The 22391-nt window shown below is 52.6% G+C and overlaps 1 protein-coding gene across 2 annotated transcripts in view; it reads left to right on the top strand.

Moving 5' to 3' along the window:
- Window positions 1-21494, top strand: part of SLC43A3 (solute carrier family 43 member 3) — a 21793-nt gene extending 299 nt beyond the window's left edge. Inside the window, exons 1-13 of one of the 2 annotated variants that reach the window (XM_035012869.1) lie at window positions 44-312; window positions 453-819; window positions 1057-1186; window positions 8173-8219; window positions 9619-9695; window positions 9897-9989; window positions 12368-12507; window positions 13717-13832; window positions 14776-14949; window positions 15108-15227; window positions 18623-18809; window positions 19449-19572; window positions 20846-21494. In XM_035012869.1, coding sequence (XP_034868760.1) covers window positions 636-819; window positions 1057-1186; window positions 8173-8219; window positions 9619-9695; window positions 9897-9989; window positions 12368-12507; window positions 13717-13832; window positions 14776-14949; window positions 15108-15227; window positions 18623-18809; window positions 19449-19572; window positions 20846-20947 — 1494 coding nt within the window. In that variant the 5' untranslated portion in view covers window positions 44-312; window positions 453-635 and the 3' untranslated portion in view covers window positions 20948-21494. Of the gene's footprint in view, window positions 1-43; window positions 313-452; window positions 820-1056; window positions 1187-8172; window positions 8220-9618; window positions 9696-9896; window positions 9990-12367; window positions 12508-13716; window positions 13833-14775; window positions 14950-15107; window positions 15228-18622; window positions 18810-19448; window positions 19573-20845 lie in introns of those variants that run through there. The other variant, XM_035012870.1, reaches the window with a different exon arrangement.
- The last annotated feature ends 897 nt before the right edge of the window (window positions 21495-22391 follow it).

The following is a 22391-nucleotide window of genomic DNA, read 5'->3' as shown; positions in this document are numbered from 1 at the left end:
GGGGCGCGGGCCCCGCGGCGCCCTTTCGGCAGAGGGTCACGGAAGGTCCTGGTGGAGGTGGATATTTTGGGCTTTAGACTGGCCTATGTTGTGACTGACTAGCTCATGTGACCTTGGGCAAGTTGATAACATCCCATGGAGCTTTTATTCTCTTGTCGGTAAACTGAAGAAGACTAGACAGCTAACTTTGCCAGGTTGTTTTGAGCCTGCGAGGAGCTCCGTGAAGTGTCACCACCGCCCCCCACCCCAGTCGCTGCTGTTTCTATTTTTGTGGACAGTCTTCAGAACTGGACTCGGTTTCTGCATCCCCAGGTGCTGCCGTTGTGGGGTAGCGAGGCTTTTTGCAGCTGTTCTAACAGTTGGCCCTTTCTGCACCCCTCCCAGCACGCTTTGTCCACCTCTACCTTTCTTACAAGTCCCCTGTATCAAGCAGCCTCTGCTTTCTTTTACAGGATCCAGAGAATTGCCCACCGCTGTTTCTTGCCCAGGCCCGAAAAAAGCCAGAACCAGAGCCTATTTGAACAGAAGGGCTTGCCAGAGGAATTTTCCAAGTGCCCAAAGGCCAGCCCTTGAAGTGCCTGTGGTCAGCCCGGGAGGCCCTCGCTGAGATTTGGGGATCGGCTCCACCTCAGGCCATGCCAGGCCAGGGTCTGCCCCTTCGAGTGGCCACCCTGCTGACGGGGCTGCTGGAATGCCTTGGCTTTGCAGGAGTCCTCTTCGGCTGGGCATCACTGGTGTTTGTCTTCAAAACAGAGCATTACTTTGAGGAGCTATGTGAACCGGATGTGGGGCCGATGGGCAATGTCACAGGGGAGGCTGGTAAGGGACTCCTCTAGGGAAGCAGAATGTGGTTCCCAGGCAGTAGGAAGGGGTGGGAGGGATTCTACCCCCACCCCCTCCCCCCCACAGTGCCAGCTTTTCTGGGGTCAGAAGTGAGGAGTGTCATCCTCCCCACCAACTCCCCAACCTTGGTCTAGGAGGTGCCTGGGGAGGGAAGTACCAGCCCCCGAGGCTGTCACGTTTCAACTCCCTGAGATCTCCCTTTCTCTCCTCCAGACTGCAAAGCCCAGGATGAGAGGTTCTCACTCATCTTTACCCTGGGGTCCTTCATGAACAACTTCATGACGTTCCCCGCCGGCTTCATCTTTGACAGGTTCAAGACCACCGTGGCTCGTCTCATAGCCATGTAAGTCCCAAAGGCCCGGCCTGGGCAGAGATAGGCAAGACGGATTCCTCTAGCAGTAGCCATGCTTGGAGGAGACCCAGCTGGGCAACAGGGCAGCCCTGCCCGGCCCTGGCCCAGCAACTGTCAGAAACAGCACAGGATGTGGACTCTGTCTAAATCCACCCTCCTCTCTGCACCCCTACTCCCCTTACCTTTGCCCTGTTCTTCCTTTGTTCAATGGGATTGTGTATTCAAATTGAGCTGGAGCCCAGGCCAATTTCCTTTGAGGGCTGGCTTGGTGCCTGGGTTAAAATAGGGGAACTGAAAATTGTCACTCAGGGATCCTACCAGGCCTCTCACATCCAGGTCCCTCAGGCTTAATTGTCATCTCATCCCCCCGCCCCCGTCATTCCCCAGAGATTTAGTAAGGTCTCCTGGGTATCCCCGATGGTGGGATTTCCTGACCCCCTCACTGGAGCGGAGACAGTGGGGGTTTCATGGAGGGGAAGGGACCTCCTCTTGCTCAGACAGGATGCCACGGTAGCCAGCCAGCTTCAGTGATGAGCAGTGGCCTGCCAAGGCCTTAATAGGACCAAGGGCAGGAGGCTCCTGGCAGATGTATGGAAAATGAGTTATCAGACAGAGGGACTGGAGGGCTGGCTGATAAAGCAAGTTCCTGCCCTGTAAGCCGTTGGGTGTATAATGACTTTATCTCAGTCTGTCCTTGGCTTGGCTCCCGGTCTCCTCTTCTTCCCACCCCTTCCTTTGGCCCCTGCCTCCTCTCCAGCCTTCGTATGTTAGGAAAAACTCGGTCTTCCTTGTGTTTCTCTTTTACTTTCACATACAACACCTCACTTCTGATACATCTGGTCAGCAAATGTGTGGGTTTCTCCCTCACACCAAGCAATTCTTTGATTGTCCTACAATTTAACTCAGTTCTGACACCATCTCGTTGGGGAGAGTGTCACATCCTGCGTGTTGAGGGCTCGGTCCCACAAGACTGCCCCCCACTTCAGATGCCAATTGCAAGTTGGTGGGTCCCCCCACAGGTTACCCACAACTTCTGTCTGCTTTGGCTGCCAATCACGGTTCCCATGACCTCCTCCCTCTTGGACTGGATTAATTGCTAGAACAGCTCACAGAACTCAGGGAAACACTTGTGTTTACCAGTTTATTAAAGGATACGGTAAAGGATACAGATGAAAGCATACAGGTTTGGAAGCTCTCTGAGCCCCATCCTAGTGGGATTTTATGGAGGCTTCTTCATGTAGGCTTGATCAATTACTAACCATTTCTAGCCCCTCTCCCCTCTCTAGCGAAGTGGGGCAGGGGAGAGGGGCTGCCAAAAAAATCCCAAACTTCTAATCCTAACCAATCCTTGGTCTTTCTGGTGACCAATCCCCATCTGGGAGCTATCCGGGAACCTACCAGAGTCACCCCACTGGAACAAAAAATGCTCCTTTTGCTGTTATCATGGAGTTTACAAGGGTTTTAGGAGCCCTGTGTCAGGGACTCAGGACAAAGACCAAATATGTATTTCTTTGTGTAAACCACAATATTACAGTGCAGCCCCTGGTCTTCGGACATGGATCCCTTGTAGCAGAAACGATCATAAAGGTCGAAAGGCACTGGCAGATTAACAGAAACACATTCAGTCATTAGTAACCATCCAGTCCATCATCATACCATCTGAAAATGTCTCCCTGGGACGCTTATGCTCACAGGCTTCCATTTGATCTTGTCAGGGTCCAAAAGCGGGAGGGGTCTCAGCAATATATCCCTTTACCCTTCAGGCATCCGGTATAATTGAGTGAAGAGACAAGATCCTCTCTTGCACTGAGCCTCTTTTGGAGTATTCACCTAGTACTGGATTTCCCTCCTTGTAGAACCTGCTTATTCATCCCCTTACTCTCTGATTTTCCTTCTCTCCATTGATACCGTAACTCTTCCGTCTCTGGAAGGGATGTTGGGTTTGGCCACTGTGCTGGTCTGGAATACTCGTCCAGCAAGTGTCTTCCCTTTCCGGTAGGGCGAGGTTACCCCCGACGCAGAACTAAGCGGGCTCTCTTTCCTACCAGGCAAGATGGCTGCCTTCCCTGTTTGTCCCAATTTTGGCAGATAGAGGGAAGGCTCACAGCCTGCCCCAACGGGCACTTAGGAATCGTAACATAATGGTTAAGAACACAGTTAATTTCCTTGCTTAGGAATCATCTCTGCTTCCAGCCCTGGTAGTGGTAGCCCTGGTCCTGTGACCGTAGCATGAGGGGAATTTCCTCTAACCACAACACTGATAGGGGAACCATTCCCCACTCAGACACCGTGTCCATCCCTCATACACGGTTGGGTGAGAGAGAGAGAGAGAGAGGCAGCCACTTCACATACAGCCTGTTCGAACATACTAGTCCTCCCATTTTCATGCACCCCTCAAATGCCATAGTGATTTCCATAGGTCTGTGCCCCGTATGGCCAAGTTTCCATTGCCTTCCTGTAGGACCGAATGGCCAGGCCATTAGCCACTGCCTGTGGGTCCGAAAGACCTGAACGTAGGGGCCTTTTCCATGGTAGGTTTCTTTCCTCTCTACTAGGACAGCAGCATGAGGTTCCTTCAGCCCACTGAGCTGATCTGTTTCTACCTTTTTGGATCAGAGTGATGGCCTTCCAAACAGGATGTCGTTGTCCCTTCACCTCGGAACACAGCCAAGTAGCTCTCTGTTGGTCAACTGGGGGCTCTTTATAGGGCACCATCCAAGTGACAGTAGAATCCAGCCACTCCCCGCACATTCCAGAGTCAGTCCTTGCGGGGGGGTGGGGGGGGCGGGTGGAAGAGGCTCCCTGGTCGTGGTATCTCATCCTTGCAATTCCCCAGGCGACATGATCCTGTCTTACCACTGCTATTTTTAGTATGGAATTCTTCTGGGCATTGCCATCCCCATTAGAGCATTTCTCCGATACCATCCTAGACATTGTGGGTCTTTCATGTTTGAAGATCATTTTTTGTACTTCAGTTATCTGTGTGGATTCAATTAGTGTCTGATAGGAAGATGATAAATGCCCCGGAAATGGAAATTCTCTTGTCCAAGGTCCCAGTAGTTGTTGCTGGGAGGTGACCACAGACTTTTGCCATAAGCCCCAGTGTGGGCTCCCCAGAGGGTCACGGCACAGAGAATTCGTGCCTGACCAGCACTCTGCCTTCTCTCCCACACCGTCTGGGCTCGGGCAGTCTTACTGGCTCCCAGTGCACATGTCCAGTTGACAGGAAGGTTGGATTTAGACACCTCCTGTCCCAGAGCGCTAGCTGGGGAAGCCAGTCACGCGCAGGGTCCAGCCCCATGATCCAGTCACCTAAAGAACTCACAGCCTCTTCTTGGAAGCCTGTTCAGACATACCAGTTCTCCTATAAACATTTACCTTTCTTCCAGTAACCCTGACCTTCCTCCCCGCAACCTCCTTAGGACTTGGTCAGCAGGTTGTTTCTGCCGTCAGGTGGGTAAGGTGTTCCCAGCCAGACGTAGTATCTAGTTGTGAAACATCAGGGAAAGGAGACAGCAACTTCTTTATAGAGAGCATGTTTCAACATTCCAGCTTTCATAAACTTATCAACTCTTATGTTATCATGTGCTCTCAGTCTAACTGAAGCCTGTGGCCCGGCTGACGCTTCCCTTACCAAGGAGCCCTGGAAACTTCTCTACTCCCTTCCCATTTTGGCCACTCCTGTGCAAAAGGCTTCGGGGCCAAGATGAGGGGTAGAGTCAAGGGAGCCTGGTCCTTCTGTCCGTCTGGAACCTGATGAATCTGCTTAGCCGTTGCCCCCAGCACTTGCTGGTTGGGTTTCTCATTATGATCTCTCTGTCTTCTGGCTTTTAACGTTTTTCAAACTGGGGACAAACAGATTGGACTTGTTTGCAGGCACTTTAATGCTGGGGGCCGGCAGGGGTCCCTTTGGCCCACTCAGCCTTTGGCAGTGCTGTATTAACATCTTTTTTTTTTTTTTTAAAGATTTTACTTATTTATTTGAGAGAGAGAATGAGAAAGAGAGAGCACATGAGAGGGGGGAGGGTCAGAAGGAGAAGCAGACTCCCTGCTGAGCAGGAAGCCCGATACGGACCCGATCCTGAGACTCCAGGATCATGACCTGAGCCGAAGGCAGTCGCTTAACCAACTGAGCCACCCAGGCGCCCAACATCTTTTTTTTTTTAACCCTAATAACTGTCTGTTTCATTTATCTTACATCTCTATAACCCTCTGGAGATTTCCCCCCAGCAGGGTGAACCCACGACTCTCCTCTGTTTCCTCTTTGTTCCACTCCCATCAATATTTGCTTTATTCCCCTTATTCTTTCTTTCTTTATTATTTAAAAAGATTTTATTTATTTATTTGACAGAGAGAGACATAGCGAGATCAGGAACACAAGCAGGGGGAGTGGGAGAGGGAGAAGCAGGCTTCCCGCCGAGCAGGGAGCAAGATGCGGGGCTCGATCCCAGGACCCTGGGATCCTGACCTGAGCCGAAGGCAGATGCTTAATGACTGAGCCACCCAGGTGCCCCTTCCCTTATTCTTTAATAACCATTTAAAAATGTCTACCCTAAGACCAGTCTCTTGATTCTCCCCTCTGCCTGTCCCCATTCTTTTGTTAATTAACCTAATATATTTATTAGCACCTATAAGACCCAGGAGGGGAAACTGAGCCAGCAAACTCAGTAAGCCTTCCCAAACTGGTTTTTCCCTTTTGCAGCAATGGGTTTTATGGGGTGCCCACATGAAAGGGGTCCCCTTCACCACAGCATTTACCACGACCTGGACACAGGTCACCGTAAAGCCACACCCACATGGCTAGCATACAAAGCCTATGGGCTGTTCCATCTGGGATGTTCCCTTTGTACGGGGCATGGGACCTTACAGTGGCCCCTATCTGTGCCCCCAGGGACAGCCTCCTGTGTGTGTGGATCACGCGTGAGCTCTAGGTCCTGCAGCAACCCGGACATGCCCTTCCACTCTGCAGCATTCAAAACCAAAGACACCACAGCCCCCAAATTAGGCACGCTCCCACTCCATCTCAGGGAAGATTCTCTGGGAAGCTGAGGATACTCTTCCACAAAATGTAGCAGCTCCTTCGCATGGCACCATCCCCCCCCAGTTGAGTTTTTTCCTCCTCCCACACTGACGACCTTCTTGGGAACCAGAGGTCTTAGAGGGACTTTTGGTTGTTCCTGCATCATTTTTCCCTTGGGGGTGATTTCGAGGCTAATGGCCAAAGCTCAGACTTACCCACATCTGACCCTGGTCTAGCACGCAGGGCTGACCCGGCACTCTCTTTTAATTTTGTGTTAGCTATTATGGATCACAATAACCGAGCGCTTGTATCTTTCAGCTTTTGCTTATTACTTTGCCCTTCCCGTGCATCCCGTGAACCCACTCCTCGGGAGCTGGGTCCGTTTCTGAATCCCAAATTGGTAACTTCTCCCTTTAGTGACTGATAGCAGGGTACCTGCTGTTCCACGCCATGGGTCACCCCGTGGTCACCCAGGAGCCAGGGGCTCTTCATCCCCTCTCTCTCCTCGAAGCACAAGTTTCTTTGATCCTGGGCCGTTCTAGCAAATCCCACTTCAACACCAACTGTATTGGAAAATCCTACATACCTCCTTCTGCATTTCTCCTTGACTTTCAACAGAACAATTCGCTTCTGACACATCCCGTCATGACGTGTGTATGTGGAGTCTCCCCAAACCACGCAATTCTGTGACACCAGCTGAGTGTCCTACAACGTAACTCAGTTCTGATACCGTCTCCCTGGAGAGTGCCTCAGATCCTACAGGTTAAGGGCTGGGTCCCATGAGACTGCCCCCCACTTCAGATGCCAATCATAGGGGATAGGTCCCCAGTTTACCCACAACTTCTGTCTGATGTGGCTACAAACCAGAGGTTCCCATGACCTCCTTTCCCTTGGATTGGATTATTTCTAGAACAGCTCACAGAACTCAAGGCAACATTTACGTATGTTTACCAGTTTATTTAAAGATACGATAAAGGATGCAGATAAATAGCCACGTGGGGAGATATGTAGGGTGAGGTCTGGGAAGGTCCCAAGCACAAGAACTTTGGTCTGGTGGCGTCTGGGGTGTGTCATCCTCCTGGCATGTGGTTGTATACACCAGCCCAGAAGTTCTCCTTATGTAAGCTTGATCACTTATTTTTTTTTTTTTTAAAGATTTTATTTATTTGACAGAGAGAGACAGCGAGAGAGGGAACACAAGCAGGGGGAGTGGGAGAGGGAGAAGCAGGCTTCCCGCAGAGCAGGGAGCATGATGTGGGACTCGATCCCAGGACCCTGGGATCATGACCCGAGCTGAAGGCAGACGCTTAACGACTGAGCCACCCAGGCGCCCCAGCTTGATCACTTATTAACCTTTTCCAGCCCCTTTCCCCTTTTTGCAGAAGTGGGCGGGCCCGGCTGAAGATTCCAAGTGTCTAATTATGGCTTGGTCTTTCTGGCGACCAGCTCCCAGCAGGAGCCATCCAGGAGCCCACCCAGAGTCACCTGATCAGAACAAAGATGCTCTTAGTGCTCTTACTACTGAAGAATTTACAGGTGTTTTAGGAGCCCTGTGTCAGGCACTGGGGACAGGGACCAAATGTATATTTCCTATTATAAATCAGAACATCACACTTAGGCACTGCTTCTATTATCCCATGCCTTGCAAGATCCCCAAACTGCTAAGAGATCCCCATAAGCTTGGGATTGTGGTCCTGAAATCACAGTGCCCTAGAACTTCTAAATCAGTCCAGTCATTTCCTTTTATAGCAAAGGCTGCTGAGGCACAGAGAAGGACAGTGCCTTACCCAAGGTCATACAGTGAGGAGGAATTAGAACCCAGAAGTTTTGCTTTGTAGACCGGGCACTAATCCCTTTCTCCAAGGGATTGGGCTGTTGGGACCCCACGTGGGAGGACCTTGGCTCTCTCTACTCTGCCCTCTGGACAACACTTTCCATCTCCCGTTGTACGTTTCAGATTTCTCTACACCAGCGCCACACTCACCATAGCCTTCACCTCTGCAGGTGAGTGCTGTCAGGTGGGTGGGAGGGATGAGGCTCAGGGGCACCTGCTGGGTGGGGCAGGTGCAGAGGGTGATGAGGTCCGCAGACTTTGAGCTCGAGGGGATCTTTGCGGGGGTTATTGTTGGTCTGTGAAACCAGTCTAGTCAACTGAGAAATGCAAAAAATAAGGACAATGGAGGGACTGCTTCAGAGAGAATTTATTCGAAAGATTACGTCCTTCCTCTGGTGTGTGTTAATGTGTTCTCTTCTTAAAAACAAAATGATAGTATGAAGGAGGGTTATTTTAAAAAATAACCTTGATTTTATTTTTTAATTTTTTTTTAAGATTTTATTTATTTATTTGACAGAGAGAGACACAGCGAGAGAGGGAACACAAGCAGGGGGCGTGGGGGAGAGGAAAAAGCAGGCCTCCCGCCAAGCAGGGAGCCCTATGCGGGGCTCGATCCCAGGACCCTGGGATCATGACCTGAGCCGAAGGCAGACGCCCAACGACTGAGCCACCCAGGCGCCCCCAAAAATAACCTTTATTTTAAAAAAACCCTATAATTTAAAAAAATAATTATTTTTTAACCTTTTTAAATTTTTTTAATACCTACATTTTAAAAAATATCCTTATTTAGTAGGGCAAAAGTTGACAGCCCTATTGTAGTCAGCAGTTTTTGCTTCACATTTTACTGATTGATGGACAGAGAAAACTCCTAAAGTCTGAGAATTTCAGTCGGATTCATTCTCCTCTTCTCGCATTGTGTGGAGGAGAAGACAGGCGGCCGAGAGACGCCTTGCCAAGACTTGGAGTGGGACACGCTCTTTCCCGGTGTCTCGGTCCTGCTGGCCGAGCATGATGCCTGGCACCGAGGAAGCGCTCCCGGTTTAATGGACCAGGGAACCACAGTTCACGGCCGTTCTTGTTCCGCTCTCACAGCACCCCATGAGATGGAAAGAGCCAGGACTGTGATTCCCATTTAACGGATGAGGTGACCGAGTCACAGAACAGAATCCAGCTCCAAGTCCTGCAGTGAATTAGAGGCTGTGCTTGGGGGCCGAATCCAGGCTTCTCTCCCCAACAGTGTCAAGCATGAATGGAGGGGCTGCTTGGGGTTTAATGAACGAAGGGAGCAGTGGCTTCACTTAGAGTCTTGCGTCTGCCTGTGGACAGCCAGGCCTGCCACAGACCGAGGACCACCTTTGGGCCCAGGAGACCTCCGCAGGGTCCCTCGGCAGGGGCATTTGGGGGAGCCCTGACCACTATCTTAAGGTCCTCAAAGGATGCTAGCAGGCTGGCTAGAATTGGGGCCCTGCCACCAGGATTGTTAGGAATTTGGAGAAGGTGGGAGCCAGAGTTTGGGGCTCTGTGTTTGGGTTACACTGTGACACCACCCCACCTCTGTCTTTGTTCCAGACTCAGCCCTGCTGCTCTTCCTGGCCATGCCCATGCTTACTGTGGGAGGAATCCTGTTTCTGATCACCAACCTGCAGGTGTGAGCCCGCCCTGACCCCGGGCACCTGGCTGGAGGGAGGGAGAAGCGCCATTCTGCGCGGGCTACCTCCAGTGGGGCCGGCTCGAGCCAGGACGGAAGCTCCCGGGATGGAGGCGGGTGTGGGTATAATGAGGGCCTGGCACATGCCCCGTGGACGGCAAGAACCAGCTCAGGAAGAAGTGACGCCTCTGTTCTCTAGGTTGGGAACCTCTTTGGCAAACACCGCTCAACCATCATCACCCTCTACAACGGGGCGTTTGACTCCTCCTCGGCAGTCTTCCTTGTCATCAAGGTAAAAAATACCAATGAGCAACCTGTATTGCACGCTTCCATGTGCCAGATGCTTGTCTTGTGAACTTTGCCTGATTTCTTTCCTTCAAGCCTCCTGCAGCCAGTAAACGTGGCGCTTGAACTTGGAGCCCAGACCTGTCTGGTTCTGGAGCATCCCCTGGTAGTGATTAAGCTCTTTACACCGACCTAGAATTTCTGGGGAGAGGCTGTGATGCACTTGGGTCGGTGTTGGGCAGAGGCTGGGAGCCCCATGGAGGGGGGTGTTTGTGCCTGTGAGCTTCTGGTTTGGACTAGAAGGTGAGAGGAGGCCAGTGGGAGCAACAGGGGCAGGCACAGAGGCCTCTCCAGCTCTCCCAAAGGCTGGTGTTGGGGATCCCGGGGCTGGGCTGTTCCAGTGCTGTTAGCGGCCCCCACCTGACCTGACAGTCTTTCCACCTTCTTCGTTGCTAATAATTCTACCTGGGCAGGGAGGTGCCCAGCCCAGAGGATGAATCCTGATTGACCTAAGCCAACGGGGGCAATCCCTCTCCCCCTTGTTAGTGATGGGGAGAGGTGGTCATATTTTCCAGTCCTTGTTAATGAGATGAAGGGTGTGTATCCTGGAAGAGTTTAGGGGACATTCTCCCTCCCTGATGGAAGGTGAGAGCAGAGCTGAAAGGAAGCCTTTCTCCTTGGTCCCCCTGCCCAATTTTTCTTTCCAAATGTTGTGGTAGGAGGATGTGATAGCTGGAGTTGTGGCAGCCATGCTGTGATTATGAGGCCACCAGCTGGAGGACACGAAGGATGGAGTGAGTGGAAGGAATCAGAGAATGCAGGTCCTGCCCAACTTGGGATTTCCCTCCAGGCTTTGTGTTAGGCCAGAGGCAGTGGGTACAGCCCATGGGCTATGGGGGAAGAGAAGAGGATCTCTGGGAGTCACTACGAGACATGAGACTAGCTAGCTTAGTCCCATGAGCACCTTGGCTTGGAGGGCCACCTAGAGGCTGAGCCCCAGGGGCACTTACTCAAGCCTCTCTACCACTGGTACAAGAGCCAGTTTCCTGGTTCTCCCTCCTTCCCCTAAGTGTGCCTTCCTTTCTCTTTTGTCTCCTTAGAATTGGAAGGAGAGAGAGTGTCCGAGTAGGATCTGAGCTCTTAGTTTAATCTGACCTTGCTGCTTCTGACTCTGACCTTGAGCAGTTCATTGCACCTCTCTGGACCTCACTTTGACCCTCTGTAAAAGGAGGAGGTGGGCTAGATCAATGGTTTCCAAACTGGGTGTTGAGGAACCCTGAGGGGTTCTCTGCGGTGTTAGGTCGGTCACCAAGGAGAATGAGGGGGAAGATGACTGAGCCGCTTCCCGCTGATGTGTTTCATAAGTTGAATTTTTAAAAAAAAATATTTTATTTATTTATTTGAGACAGAGAGAATGAGAGACAGAGAGCATGAGAGGGAGGAGGGTCAGAGGGAGAAGCAGACTCCCTGCCGAGCAGGGAGCCTGACGTGGGACTCGATCCCGGGACTCCAGGATCATGACCTGAGCCGAAGGCAGTCGCTTAACCAACTGAGCCACCCAGGCGCCCCTCATAAGTTGAATTTTTGTGTGAAGTTTTGTTTAAGTAAAAGGACTTTGCTGCTATTAAAAAAAATAAAACAAAAAAGCAGTGGGCTAGCAGATCTCTGAGAAGCCACTTTAGGAGAGTCTCCAAGGCTGTGGGGATGGGTGACCATGCCCCTCCCCCCTGCCCCGCCCCAGCTGTCGAACCGTGGGGTGAGGGTGAGCCTATGTGTGCGTCAGGTGTCCTTGATTAGCCTTCAGGATGGAGGGCAAGAGCCTCTGACAGGCTGGGGTCCCAGCCCCTGCTGCTTACACTGACTCTTCTGTTGGGTAAAACACACAGAACATAAAATTTACTCTCTTATCCATTCTGAAGTCTACAGTTCAGTGACATTAGGTTCATTCATATTGTGCAACCATGACCACCATCCATCTCCAGAACTCTTTGCAACCTTGCAAAACTGAAACTCCATGCCGATTAAACAGTGACTTCCTATCCCCCAGCCCCCCAGCCCCCCAGGCCCAGCCCCTGGCGAGCACCATTCTCTTTTCTGTGTCTGTGACTTGGATGGCTCTGGGCCCCTCATGTGCGTGGCAGCATGCGGTATTGATCCCTTTGTGACTGGTGATTTCCCTCAGCATGATGTCCTCAAGTTCACACTGTAGCCTGTGTCAGGGCTTTTTTGGGGTGAATGCTATCCTGTCGTATGTGTATGCCACACAGTTCGTTGGCCCATTTATCTGCCAGTGGACATTTGGTTTGCTTCTACCGTTTGGATGTTGTGAATGATGTTGCCATGAATATGGGTGTCATGCTGACTCTTTTCCTCTTCCTTCTGCAGCTGCTTTATGAACAGGGCGTCAGCCTCAGGGCCTCCTTCATCTTCCTCTCAGTCTGCAGTGCCTGGCATGTAGGGCGCACTTTCCTCCTGATGCCCCGAGGCCACATCCCCTATCCACTGCCCCCCAACTACAGCTACGGGTAAGCACTGTGATCTGGCGACTGTGGGCCTGAGCCCTCCACCTGACCTGTGGTGGGAAGCCAGGGGTGGGACAGATGTGCTAGCAAGGCAGAGGAGACCTGTCCCAGGACAGCAGGCCTGGGCCAGGGTGTATCAGTTGGCTGTTGCTGTGTAACAAACTGTTCCCAAACTCAGTGGTCTAAACCATTCAGCATTTATTGTTTTTCATGAGTCTGTGGGTAGCTGGCTAGTTCTGCTGATCAGAGATGGGCCTGGATGGTGTTGGCAGGGCTCGCTCAGGCCTCTGGTCATCTGCTAGGCTAGCTGGGGCTGGCTGGGCTGGATGGCCTCACATGGGGTTTGTCTGGCAGTCCTTTGGGGTGACAAAGATGTCTGAGTCATGTGGCTCTCCTCCTCCATCAGGCTAGTTCCAGGGTTCCAAGAAATCTGGGGCCAGCCCAGATACAGGGGCTGGGGACCCCGTCAGGGCTGCCAAGACCCATTGCAGAGGTTGCAGAACAGGGGAGGTGAAGAAATGTAACTGGTTTTGCAGTCAGCACCGTGGGTGGTGGTGGTGGGGGGGCATTGATTTGTTGCTCACTTACTGTTTGCCCCTGCGCCCTCTGATTGCATTGCACAATAATCCTCTCAGATAAATATCCTCATCTCTTTTTTCCAAATGAGAAAAAAGAGGTTCAGAAAGGCTAAGTCTGAGCCATACTTCTATGGTTAGGAGGAGGCAGCACCAGGATTCGAACCCAGGCCTTGCCTGTTCTTCCCACGCTTCCAGTGGTTCCCAAACTTTGCTGCATATTAGAAACACTAGAGATCTTTGAAAAAATATGGAAGCCTGGGGGGTACCTGGGTGGCTCGGTCGGTTGAGCATCCGACTCTTGATTTGGGCTCAGGTCATGATCTTGGGGTCGTGAGATCAAGCTCCATGTCGGGCTCCCCACTCAGCGGGGAGTCTGCTTCTCTCTCCCTCTCCCTCCCCCCCCCCCCCCCCGCTCTTGCTCTCTCTCTCTTTAAAATAAATAAATAAATCTTTAAAAAAAATTTGGAAGACTGGATCCCATGCCCAGGCATTCTCATTTAACTGGTCTGGGCTGTGGCCTGGGTGGGACGGCTGTTGACAGGTGTCTCCAAAGTGCGGTGAACTTCAGGAGCCCCCGCACTGTTCCCTGCGGCCTGAATCTCAGGCTCAGCTCACAGTCCTTGGGTTGGGCTAGGGGCTTCTGTGTCCGTAGCCTGCACTCCAGGACTGACACCACTGAGGGAGAGAAGAACACAGCGGAGTCTGATAAGGTGGAGATGCAGACCAAGGAGTTCCCTCCAGCAAAGGAAGGTGAGCCCCCCGGCTAACCCATCTGCCCCTCGGACCCTGACTTCTCCCTGCGGCTGGCCGGGTTCTCTGCTTCTGGAGCTGCCCTGGGGACGCAGCATCAGGAAAGGTCTGTCAGAGGACCTGTAGGGGCTTCTCAACCCCTGCCCCTGCCCCTGCCTGCCTCTTACGGAGGGTCCACAGAGGGGCATGGCTTCTGCGTCTTCTCTTTCTGTCCTTCTTTTCTCTCTCCTCGGCTCCTCATACCTCCTCCCCGCTCCCTGCCTCCTTTCCCTGCAGCGTCTGTTCTGGGTCTTTGGTTATAAACATCACAAACCACTGCTGGCAAAGTAGAAGCGAGAACAGGATTCTGGGAAGCTCAGAGAACCAAGGGAAACATGAACTTGTCAGGCTCCGGGAAGAGGAGAACCCGGATGCCTCTGGGGACCCCCAGACTAACATTACAGCCGGTCTGCGATAGAACTGGTCAGCCCTGGGTGAGGAACAGGACAGCTAATTCACGGTCCCACCTGGACCATGAGAACTGAGGCAGGGCCCGGCTTCCAGAACAGACTCGGGATCCCGGTACGGAAAGCAGGGGAAGGGACGTGGGGCCGCTGGGACAGTAGCCGGCCGCCCCTCATATTCCCCTCTCCTTGAATGTCTGCGTTCTCTTCTCCTTGTCTTTCTCTTCACCGTCCTGGCCACGAAAGTGCTGGTACAGAAAGTGTCACTGAGTCCAAGCTGTGAAAGACAGACCGGGTTTCAGCAGGACAGAGGAGGACATGGGCGGGTCACTGAGGGTCGTGGGGCCGGGATAACAAAGCTATAGAGGCGGGACGAGCTGGTTGCAGGCATCTGCGGTCCGGGAGGAAGAGGAGGTGAGTTCACTCCTTAGACGGTCCTGCCCACCTGCTCCCCTCCTTTCTTGTAATTCATGCCCAGGTGCTTCCTTCCTTCCCTGCAGAGACCGTGGAACCAGGGAGGAAGCAGGAGCACCGCTCTTTCTGGCGTTACGCCCTCTCCCAGCGCTTTGCCTGCCACCTGGTGTGGCTGTCCGTCATACAGCTGTGGCATTACCTCTTCATCGGCACCCTCAACTCGCTGCTCACCAACCTGGCTGGCGGGGACAGAGCGCTGGGTGCGTGGTGGGGGCTGGGCGGCGCAGATCCTCGGGAGGAAGTCTGAGCAGGGGTGTGGGGAGGAGGGACAGGCAGGCAAGGGCAGGCTGGGAGAGTCCTCTCCTGTAAGGCAGTGCTGGAAATGCTGTACCACCCAGCCCCTCTCTGCACTCCGCAGTCAGCACCTACACAAATGCCTTCGCCATTACTCAGTTCTTCGGGGTGCTGTGTGCCCCCTGGAACGGCCTGCTCATGGACCGGCTCAAGCAGAAGTACCAGAAGGAAGCCAAAAACACAGGTGAGGCCTGGGCTGCAGAGGGTCGGGGAACCAGGAGGGGAGGCATCTTCATGCATGGCCAGAGCCACCTTCTCTTTTGTTCTTAATCCTTTTCTCCTTGCATCTATCCATCCATCCATCCATCCATCCATCCATCCATCCACTAGTCGATGAGCGTCTGTTATGTGCCAGCCATAGTTCCAGATTCCACCATGGACTGGGCCAATAGGCCCTCATTCTCAGGCCGTCCTCAGTCTAGAGAATGAAGGGCAAGTAATCAGGCGTCACCATCCATGAAGTCAGCTCACAGGGGGTGATGGGGACACAAAGAAGGGCACTTAGCCTATTCTGGGTGAGGATGGGCTTGATGTCCCGAAAGGCTTCCTGGAGGAAGTGGCTTCTAAGCCGAGGCCTGAAGGATGAGCAAGAAGAGAGGAGATGAAGAGGAGGGCCCTGGGAGAACAGCCCAGGAATACAGTGGGGTCAAGGTGATGAAGAGCAAGCAAAACCTGAAGACTCCCCGAAAGGAACTTGAGCTGGCTGGGGCGCCGAGGAGAAGGGGCTGAATGGGGGAGAGGCAGGTGGCTGTGCTTAGGAGCATGGACACGACCCTTGCACGTGCCTGGAGGAACAGAGGGGCGCTGAGTTACCCCCCTTCCCCGGTGCTGCCCCTCCTACCCCTGCTGGGGTATTTTAGGACAAATTGCAGGCATCAGATCATTTCATCTGTAAATACTTCAGTCCGTGTCTCTCACAAATAAAACCATTTTTATTGAAACATCACCCTAATATCATTATCATTAAACAAAACAGTAATTCCTTAACACCCTCTAACACGCAGTCCTGTCCAGATTTCCCAAAGTGTCTCAAATATGCCTTTTTCTAGTTGGTTTGTTCACATTAGGACGCACACAGGGTCTACACCATTATTTCGTTGATGGTCTTACTCTATCTTTTTCAATCTGTGCGTCCCCTCCCCTCCCCCCACGTTTTGTTTTTCTGGTTGTTTATTTGTTGAAGAAACTGGGTCATTTGTTCTATCAGATTTCCTCCAGATTGGATTTGGCATCTTTTGGTATCACTTAGAAATGTTTCGCTGATTGGGTATTTCCTGTAAACAGGCAGATTGGAGGCTTGAGGAGATGCTGTTGAGTATTTTTTGGTGAGCAGGCTTGGGAGGTGGAGCTGCGGGCTTCCTCTGGCTCCTGGCGGCAGCCCCCCGCCGGTCCCGACTGTCCCTGTTCTTACGATGTTAGGATTGATCGGTGGGTCCAGACATTGTCAGTCTGATCCGCCCAGGACAGAGTTTCCCATCAGCTGCACGGGTAATGATTTTAGTAGCTATGGGTGATCACTGCCGGGATCCATTATTTTATTAGGATTGCAAAATGGAGATTTTCTATTTCTGTCTTTCCTTCTGCTTTTAATTGCTAGAGTTCCTCTAGAAAGAAAAGCTTTCCCTCATTGACTGCTTTGTACCCTGAAATAAGTGCTTGGTTTTTCCTATGTGTACCAGTTTCAGAATAACGACTTGGGTGCCCCAGCAACCTCTAGGGGGGGATGACTTGTCATTTCTCTTTTATTTGAGTAATTGATTTACTTTTTAATGTCATTTCTCTCTTTTTTTTTTAAAGATTTTATTTATTTATTTGACAGAGAGAGACACAGCGAGAGAGGGAACACAAGCGGGGGGAGTGGGAGAGGGAGAAGCAGACCTCCCGCTGAGCAGGGAGCCCGATGCGGGGCTCGATCCCTGGACCCTGGGATCATGACCTGAGCCGAAGGCAGATGCTTAACAACTGAGCCACCCAGGCGCCCGTCATTTCTCTTTTATTATTATTGTTTTTAAAGATTTATTTATTTATTTTAGAGAGGGGGAGAGTGCGGGAGCGTGGGGAGGGGTGGAGAGAAAGGAGAGAGAGAAAGGGAGAGGTAGAGAATCTCAAGCTTGACCCTGAGATCATGACCTGAGCTGAAACCAAAAGTTGGATGCTTAATTGACTGAGTCACCCAGGCGCCCCTAACGTAGCTTCTGTTTTTTTTTTTTTTAAAGATTTTATTTATTTGTCAGAGAGAGAGAGGGAACACAAGCAGGGGGAACAGCAGAGGTAGAGGGAGAAGCAGGCTCCCCGCTGCACAAGGAGCCCGATGCGGGGCTCGATCCCAGAACCCAGGGATCATGACCTGAGCCGAAGGCAGATGCTTAACCATCTGAGCCACCCAGGCGCCCCCGTAGCTTCTGTTTTAAAGCCTCATTTTAAATATATTTGATGGGTTTCAGTCTGGAAGGGATAGAGCATTCACGAACTTGAGCCTTCATGTCAGCTCTTCTCTCTGCCTCTCTTATCTACCCGGTGAACTCCTATTCACCCTCCAAGGTCCACTTCTGGTTCAACTCTCTCAGGGAAGAGTGAGGAAGAGAGACATGATTCTTCTGTATGCTCCAATCAGTCCATCTCTGGCTATCAGGCACTTTCCCAATGCAGAATCAGCATCCTTTAACACGCTGCCATCAGATTTAGAGAGTGTCTTATTCTCTAGCACAGTGAGATGTTCGGGGCTGTTTCAGGGGGTGCATTTCCTGCCCCGGACCTGAAACAGCCGTTTCTCCAAGTAGCCCTGGGTCCCGCTAAGTGGGAAATGGTATTTAAAGACTGCAGTCTGGATGCTCGGCCTTCCAGTTCTCCTGGGTCGTCTGTGCTTTTAGGTCTTGGGTAGAGGTAAGATGTACTGATGTTTTAATTCATAGTTTATTTTGATTTTACTCTTGATATTATATCTGTGTCTCTTTTCCTCTGAAGATCGTCATTCCTAACAATGCCGTATACTTATAGTGTATATCCGTCTGCCGCGTGCGGCCCTCTATGTACACATATGCATATACAGCATTTTAAAAATGTAGTTTGTGCATAATGCCTGGCTTCACAATATCAATGCTATCAGTAACAATAGGACTGATGAATGCCGCTGCCCCTCCTTCCCCCCCTTCCTCCGTCCGTCCTTCCTTCCCACGCCCTTCCTTCCAACCATCGATGTGGATGCAGCCTGGCCCGGGCGGCGGCTGGGTGGCGGCTGTTTGGTCTGTTGCCATCACCCGAGTGCAGCGAGGTTTACCTGGCTGTGGGGTGGAGGGGCCAGAGCATGTGGTCCCTGCTAGGAGGCCACTGTCACAATCCAGGCGTGCGTTGATGGAGACCTACAGCAGGTGGGGGTAGAGAGCAGTGGATGCATTTGAATGGCATTCAGGGGATGAATGATCAGCGCCGATTGATGGATTGGAGATGAGCACTGGGAGGGAGCGGTTTTTGCCTGGACGGTGGGTGGACGGTGGCTCCGCCCTTTCTCCCATCTTCGTGCCCTGTCCCCGCCCTCCACCGTGCTCGCCTCCACACAGCCTCTTCTTCCCTTTGGACCAGGGTCCTCGGCCACGACGGTGGCCCTCCGCTCGGCTGTGCCTTCTCTGGCCCTGACGTCTCTGCTGTGCCTGGGCTTCGCCCTCTGTGCCTCGGTGCCCATCCTGCCCCTCCAGTATGTCACTTTCATCCTGCAAGTGATCAGCCGCTCCTTCCTGTACGGGGGCAACGCTGCCTTCCTCACCCTCGCGTAAGTGGGCTTGGGCTGCGTTACCCCACGGGGACGTGCCAGCGCAAAGGGAAGTGTGCTGGAGGTAAAGAAGTCAGGAGGTGAGGATGGACCTGGGGGTGGTCCACTGAGGGAGGCAGGGTCTGGGAGCAGGTGTAGAGGGTGAAGTAGAGCTAGAGGCTGGTGGAAGGGATAGAGCATTCACGAACTTGAGCCTTCATGTCAGCTCTTCTCTCTGCCTCTTTTATCTACCCGGTGAACTCCTATTCACCCTCCAAGGTCCACTTCTGGTTCAACTCTCTCAGGGAAGAGTGAGGAAGAGACAGTCTTCCTTCTTTGTGCCCTCGGCACTCTGTTCTTGCTTCCTTTGCTAGCGTATGCAGCATCCAGCATGGAGTGGTCTGTTAATGCGTCTGTCTTTTCCTTGAGACCTCTCCAAGCACAGCCTGTGTCTGGGTCCCTGCACAGTGCCTTCTCTGTGTCCTGTGGCTTGAGTCAAGGTGAAGTGGGGGAGGGTCTGTGTGGGCGTGGGAGGGTGAAGCCAGGCCTAGGACGGGGGACTTGGGAACAAGTGGCTGATGCAGGCCCACCACGGCCAGGTTCCTCCTTGGAGGGAGGGTCCTGGGAGCTCACTGGAACCCCGTTTGTCTCTTTCCCCAGTTTCCCTTCGGAGCACTTTGGGAAGCTCTTTGGGCTGGTGATGGCCTTATCAGCCATTGTATCTCTGCTCCAGTTCCCTATCTTCACCTTCATCAGAGGCCCGCTCCAGAATGACCCGCTCTACGTGAGTACTGGGGGGAGGGGGGCGTGGTCCTGTCCTTAGACCAGCAAGGACATCCAGATTGTGACGCCTCAGTGGGGCCCCAGCAGGGGGTGCCCCAAATCTGCCTGAGATGGTTCCTGCAGGACTGTTTCTGCACATGGGTACATCCTTGGTCTTATTTCTCAAACTGGGGTAGCAGAGTACCCTGCCCTATGGCTGGGGTACCTGAAACTGCAAGACTAACATGGCATGGCTTCCAAGAGAGTCTATATTATTAGAGATTTGGGGAGAAAATTTTTTTTTTTTTTTTAAAGATTTTATTTATTTGCGAGAGAGACAATGAGAGACAGAGAGCATGAGAGGGAGGAGGGTCAGAGGGAGAAGCAGACTCCCTGCTGAGCAGGGAGCCTGATGTGGGACTCGATCCCAGGACTCCGGGATCATGACCTGAGCTGAAGGCAGTCGCTTAACCAACTGAGCCACCCAGGCGCCCGAGAAAATATTTTTTATGTGTGGGGAAACACATAGACATATTCTGGAGGAGAATGTAAAATTCTCACAGATTCCAAGTAAAAAGCCAAAACTTTAAAGACATTTCCTGCTTGTGGTGGGTGCAGGCTGAGCCCGGCCCCGGCTCTGGGGCAACAATACGCACGGGTTCCCAACGTTGGTTCAAGGGGCAGGAGCTCTGTGGTCTCACCCCGGCGTCCCCACACCCGAGGGATGTTCATGGGCCCAGCTCTGAGAGGTGGGAGGTGGGCATGGCTCTCCACTTCTTTGCAGATTGAAGACATAGGTTCGGGGATTTGGGTTCTGTGACTTACATTTCAGAAGCACATAGCTAAGGAGCAGAAGTCTTTTGACTTTGAATTCAGTATTCTGACCATTGCACAGCTCCCTTAGCCTCATTTAAAAAAAGATCAGCAAAGTGTAGAGCAGGAGTTTAAGTCAGTCATCGGGAGAAAAAAACAGGACTGAACTAAAAACCGGGGAGAATTTCTTGCTTGTTGTGTCAGACGACTCCAACTGTATTCAGAAGACGTGTGTTCTAGCCACTGTCCCCAACTTCCCCTGTGACCTTGAGCAAGTCATCGAGTGCTCTCGAGACCTCTGTTTCTTCATCTCTGAAATGGGCACACTGTTCCTCCCCTATAACTGAATAACTGAAGGCTTTCCCCGGGGCACCGTCGGGTCTGAGGAGAACGTAGAGGCCGCACCTGGCCCAGTTCTGGCCCCTTTGTTCGTGGGGCCGCTCAGAGTTCTGGACCTCACCTGCCCCATCTCTCTCCCCCAGGTGAACGTGATGCTGGTCCTTGCCACTGTGTTGACGTTCGTCCACCCCATCATGGTGTACTGGGAGTGCCGGCAGGAATGGGGCTCTCCTGCTACCGCCTAGCTCAGAAGCTCTCGCTTTCCAGCCCCAACGATGCTTTGCTAATCTTTCCCCACCTTTGAGGACCCCGCGTCCAGGAGCACTTGGCCTGCGCAGGCTACTGATAAGTAGCCATTACTTTTTCTTTCTTTTTTTGTTTTTAAAAAAAGACATTTAGCTGCTAGCACACGCTTGGATTCGCAAGAGAAGACGATCCGGCGCCACGCTGATTGCTGCCCTGTAGGCCCTGAGCAAAGGCGCACGGAAGTTCTTGGTTTCGGAGCAGGAAGCATATGACTTTGGTAGACACCTGGTCTCAGGGGAGGTGATGTGATGAGGGAGGAAGTGTGCCCCCTACTTCTTCGGACCTCTTTGGCCGTTAAGCCTGTGTGTGCCGAGCCCTTCGCGCCAGGCAAGCCTCCCTCCAGGTGAAGAATGAGCTGGTCATGACCTTGGCCGTCGCGCTCGGCACTTAGAGGTGGCTCCCTCCGCGCTTTACCGTGGGCATCATATAAAACATTTCTCTGGGGAATAATCTTAGAGAAAAATAAAACCTCTCTGCCGAAGGCAACTCCTCGTGCGGCTTTCTAGGCTTTGGGCTGCTCTGTGCGCGTGCACGGGCGCGTGCGTGCTCGTGCGTCCCTGAGGGTGCTGCAGCCTGGGGGAGTGGCCGCAGGAGTGGAGTGGGGGAAGCTGGCTGCAGCTCCCTGGATCCAGAGGTGGAGCTAGAGCCCTCCGACCCCCCCCCCCCCCCCCCCCCCCCCCCCCCCGGCCCCGGGGGGGGGGCCCCCCCCCCCCCCCCCCCCCCCCCATCCACTCCCCTGGTCCCGGGGCCAGGGGCTCGAGACCACGCCCCTCCCTCCATTCCTTCCTGGGCCTCCTCGTCCTCCCCCCGCCGCCACTCCCCAACCCCAGCTGAGAGCCCTGCGTGGGAGCAGAAGGCCCCTGGGAGTCTCAGCGCTGCCGCTCAGCAGGTGGGCTGGTCCCGTAACCCCTGCGAATCACAGTTTCCTCACCTGCAAGGTGTAGTTCATCATTTCTGGCCCTGAGAGCGGTTGTGAGAATCTAAAGTAGTTGCTGCTAAAAATAAATAAATATAAAAAAATGAAGTGATTGCTTAGCACCTGGTGGGAGTACATGAGCGTTTGTTCCTTTACTACTTGTGACCGGAAAGGAGAGGGGTAGCAAGGAGGGAGAAGGTCACAGGCTGTGAGGGAGAGAGGGTAGGTGGGCGAGGTGGGAGAATTTGGAACACGTTAGCTGTATTATTCCACCTAGCCGGGAGAGGCCGGTGTCGGGGAGGGGCTGGCCAGCAGATTGATTGGTTGGTTGGTTGGTTCGTTCATTCATTCATTCATTCATTCATTCATTCAACAAATGTTTATTGAGCTGCTGCCGTGCATCAGGCCCTGTCCTAGGTGCTGGGGGTACAAAGATGTACGGGAGTCTGAAGCCAGCTCTGCTGTGA

Source organism: Mirounga leonina, unplaced genomic scaffold, assembly GCF_011800145.1.
Source record: "Mirounga leonina isolate KUSES-001 unplaced genomic scaffold, KU_Mleo_1.0 Mir_166, whole genome shotgun sequence".
Taxonomy (NCBI): domain Eukaryota; kingdom Metazoa; phylum Chordata; class Mammalia; order Carnivora; family Phocidae; genus Mirounga; species Mirounga leonina.
Note: the sequence above shows the minus strand (reverse complement) of the source record. Positions and strands in the feature narration are given on the sequence as shown.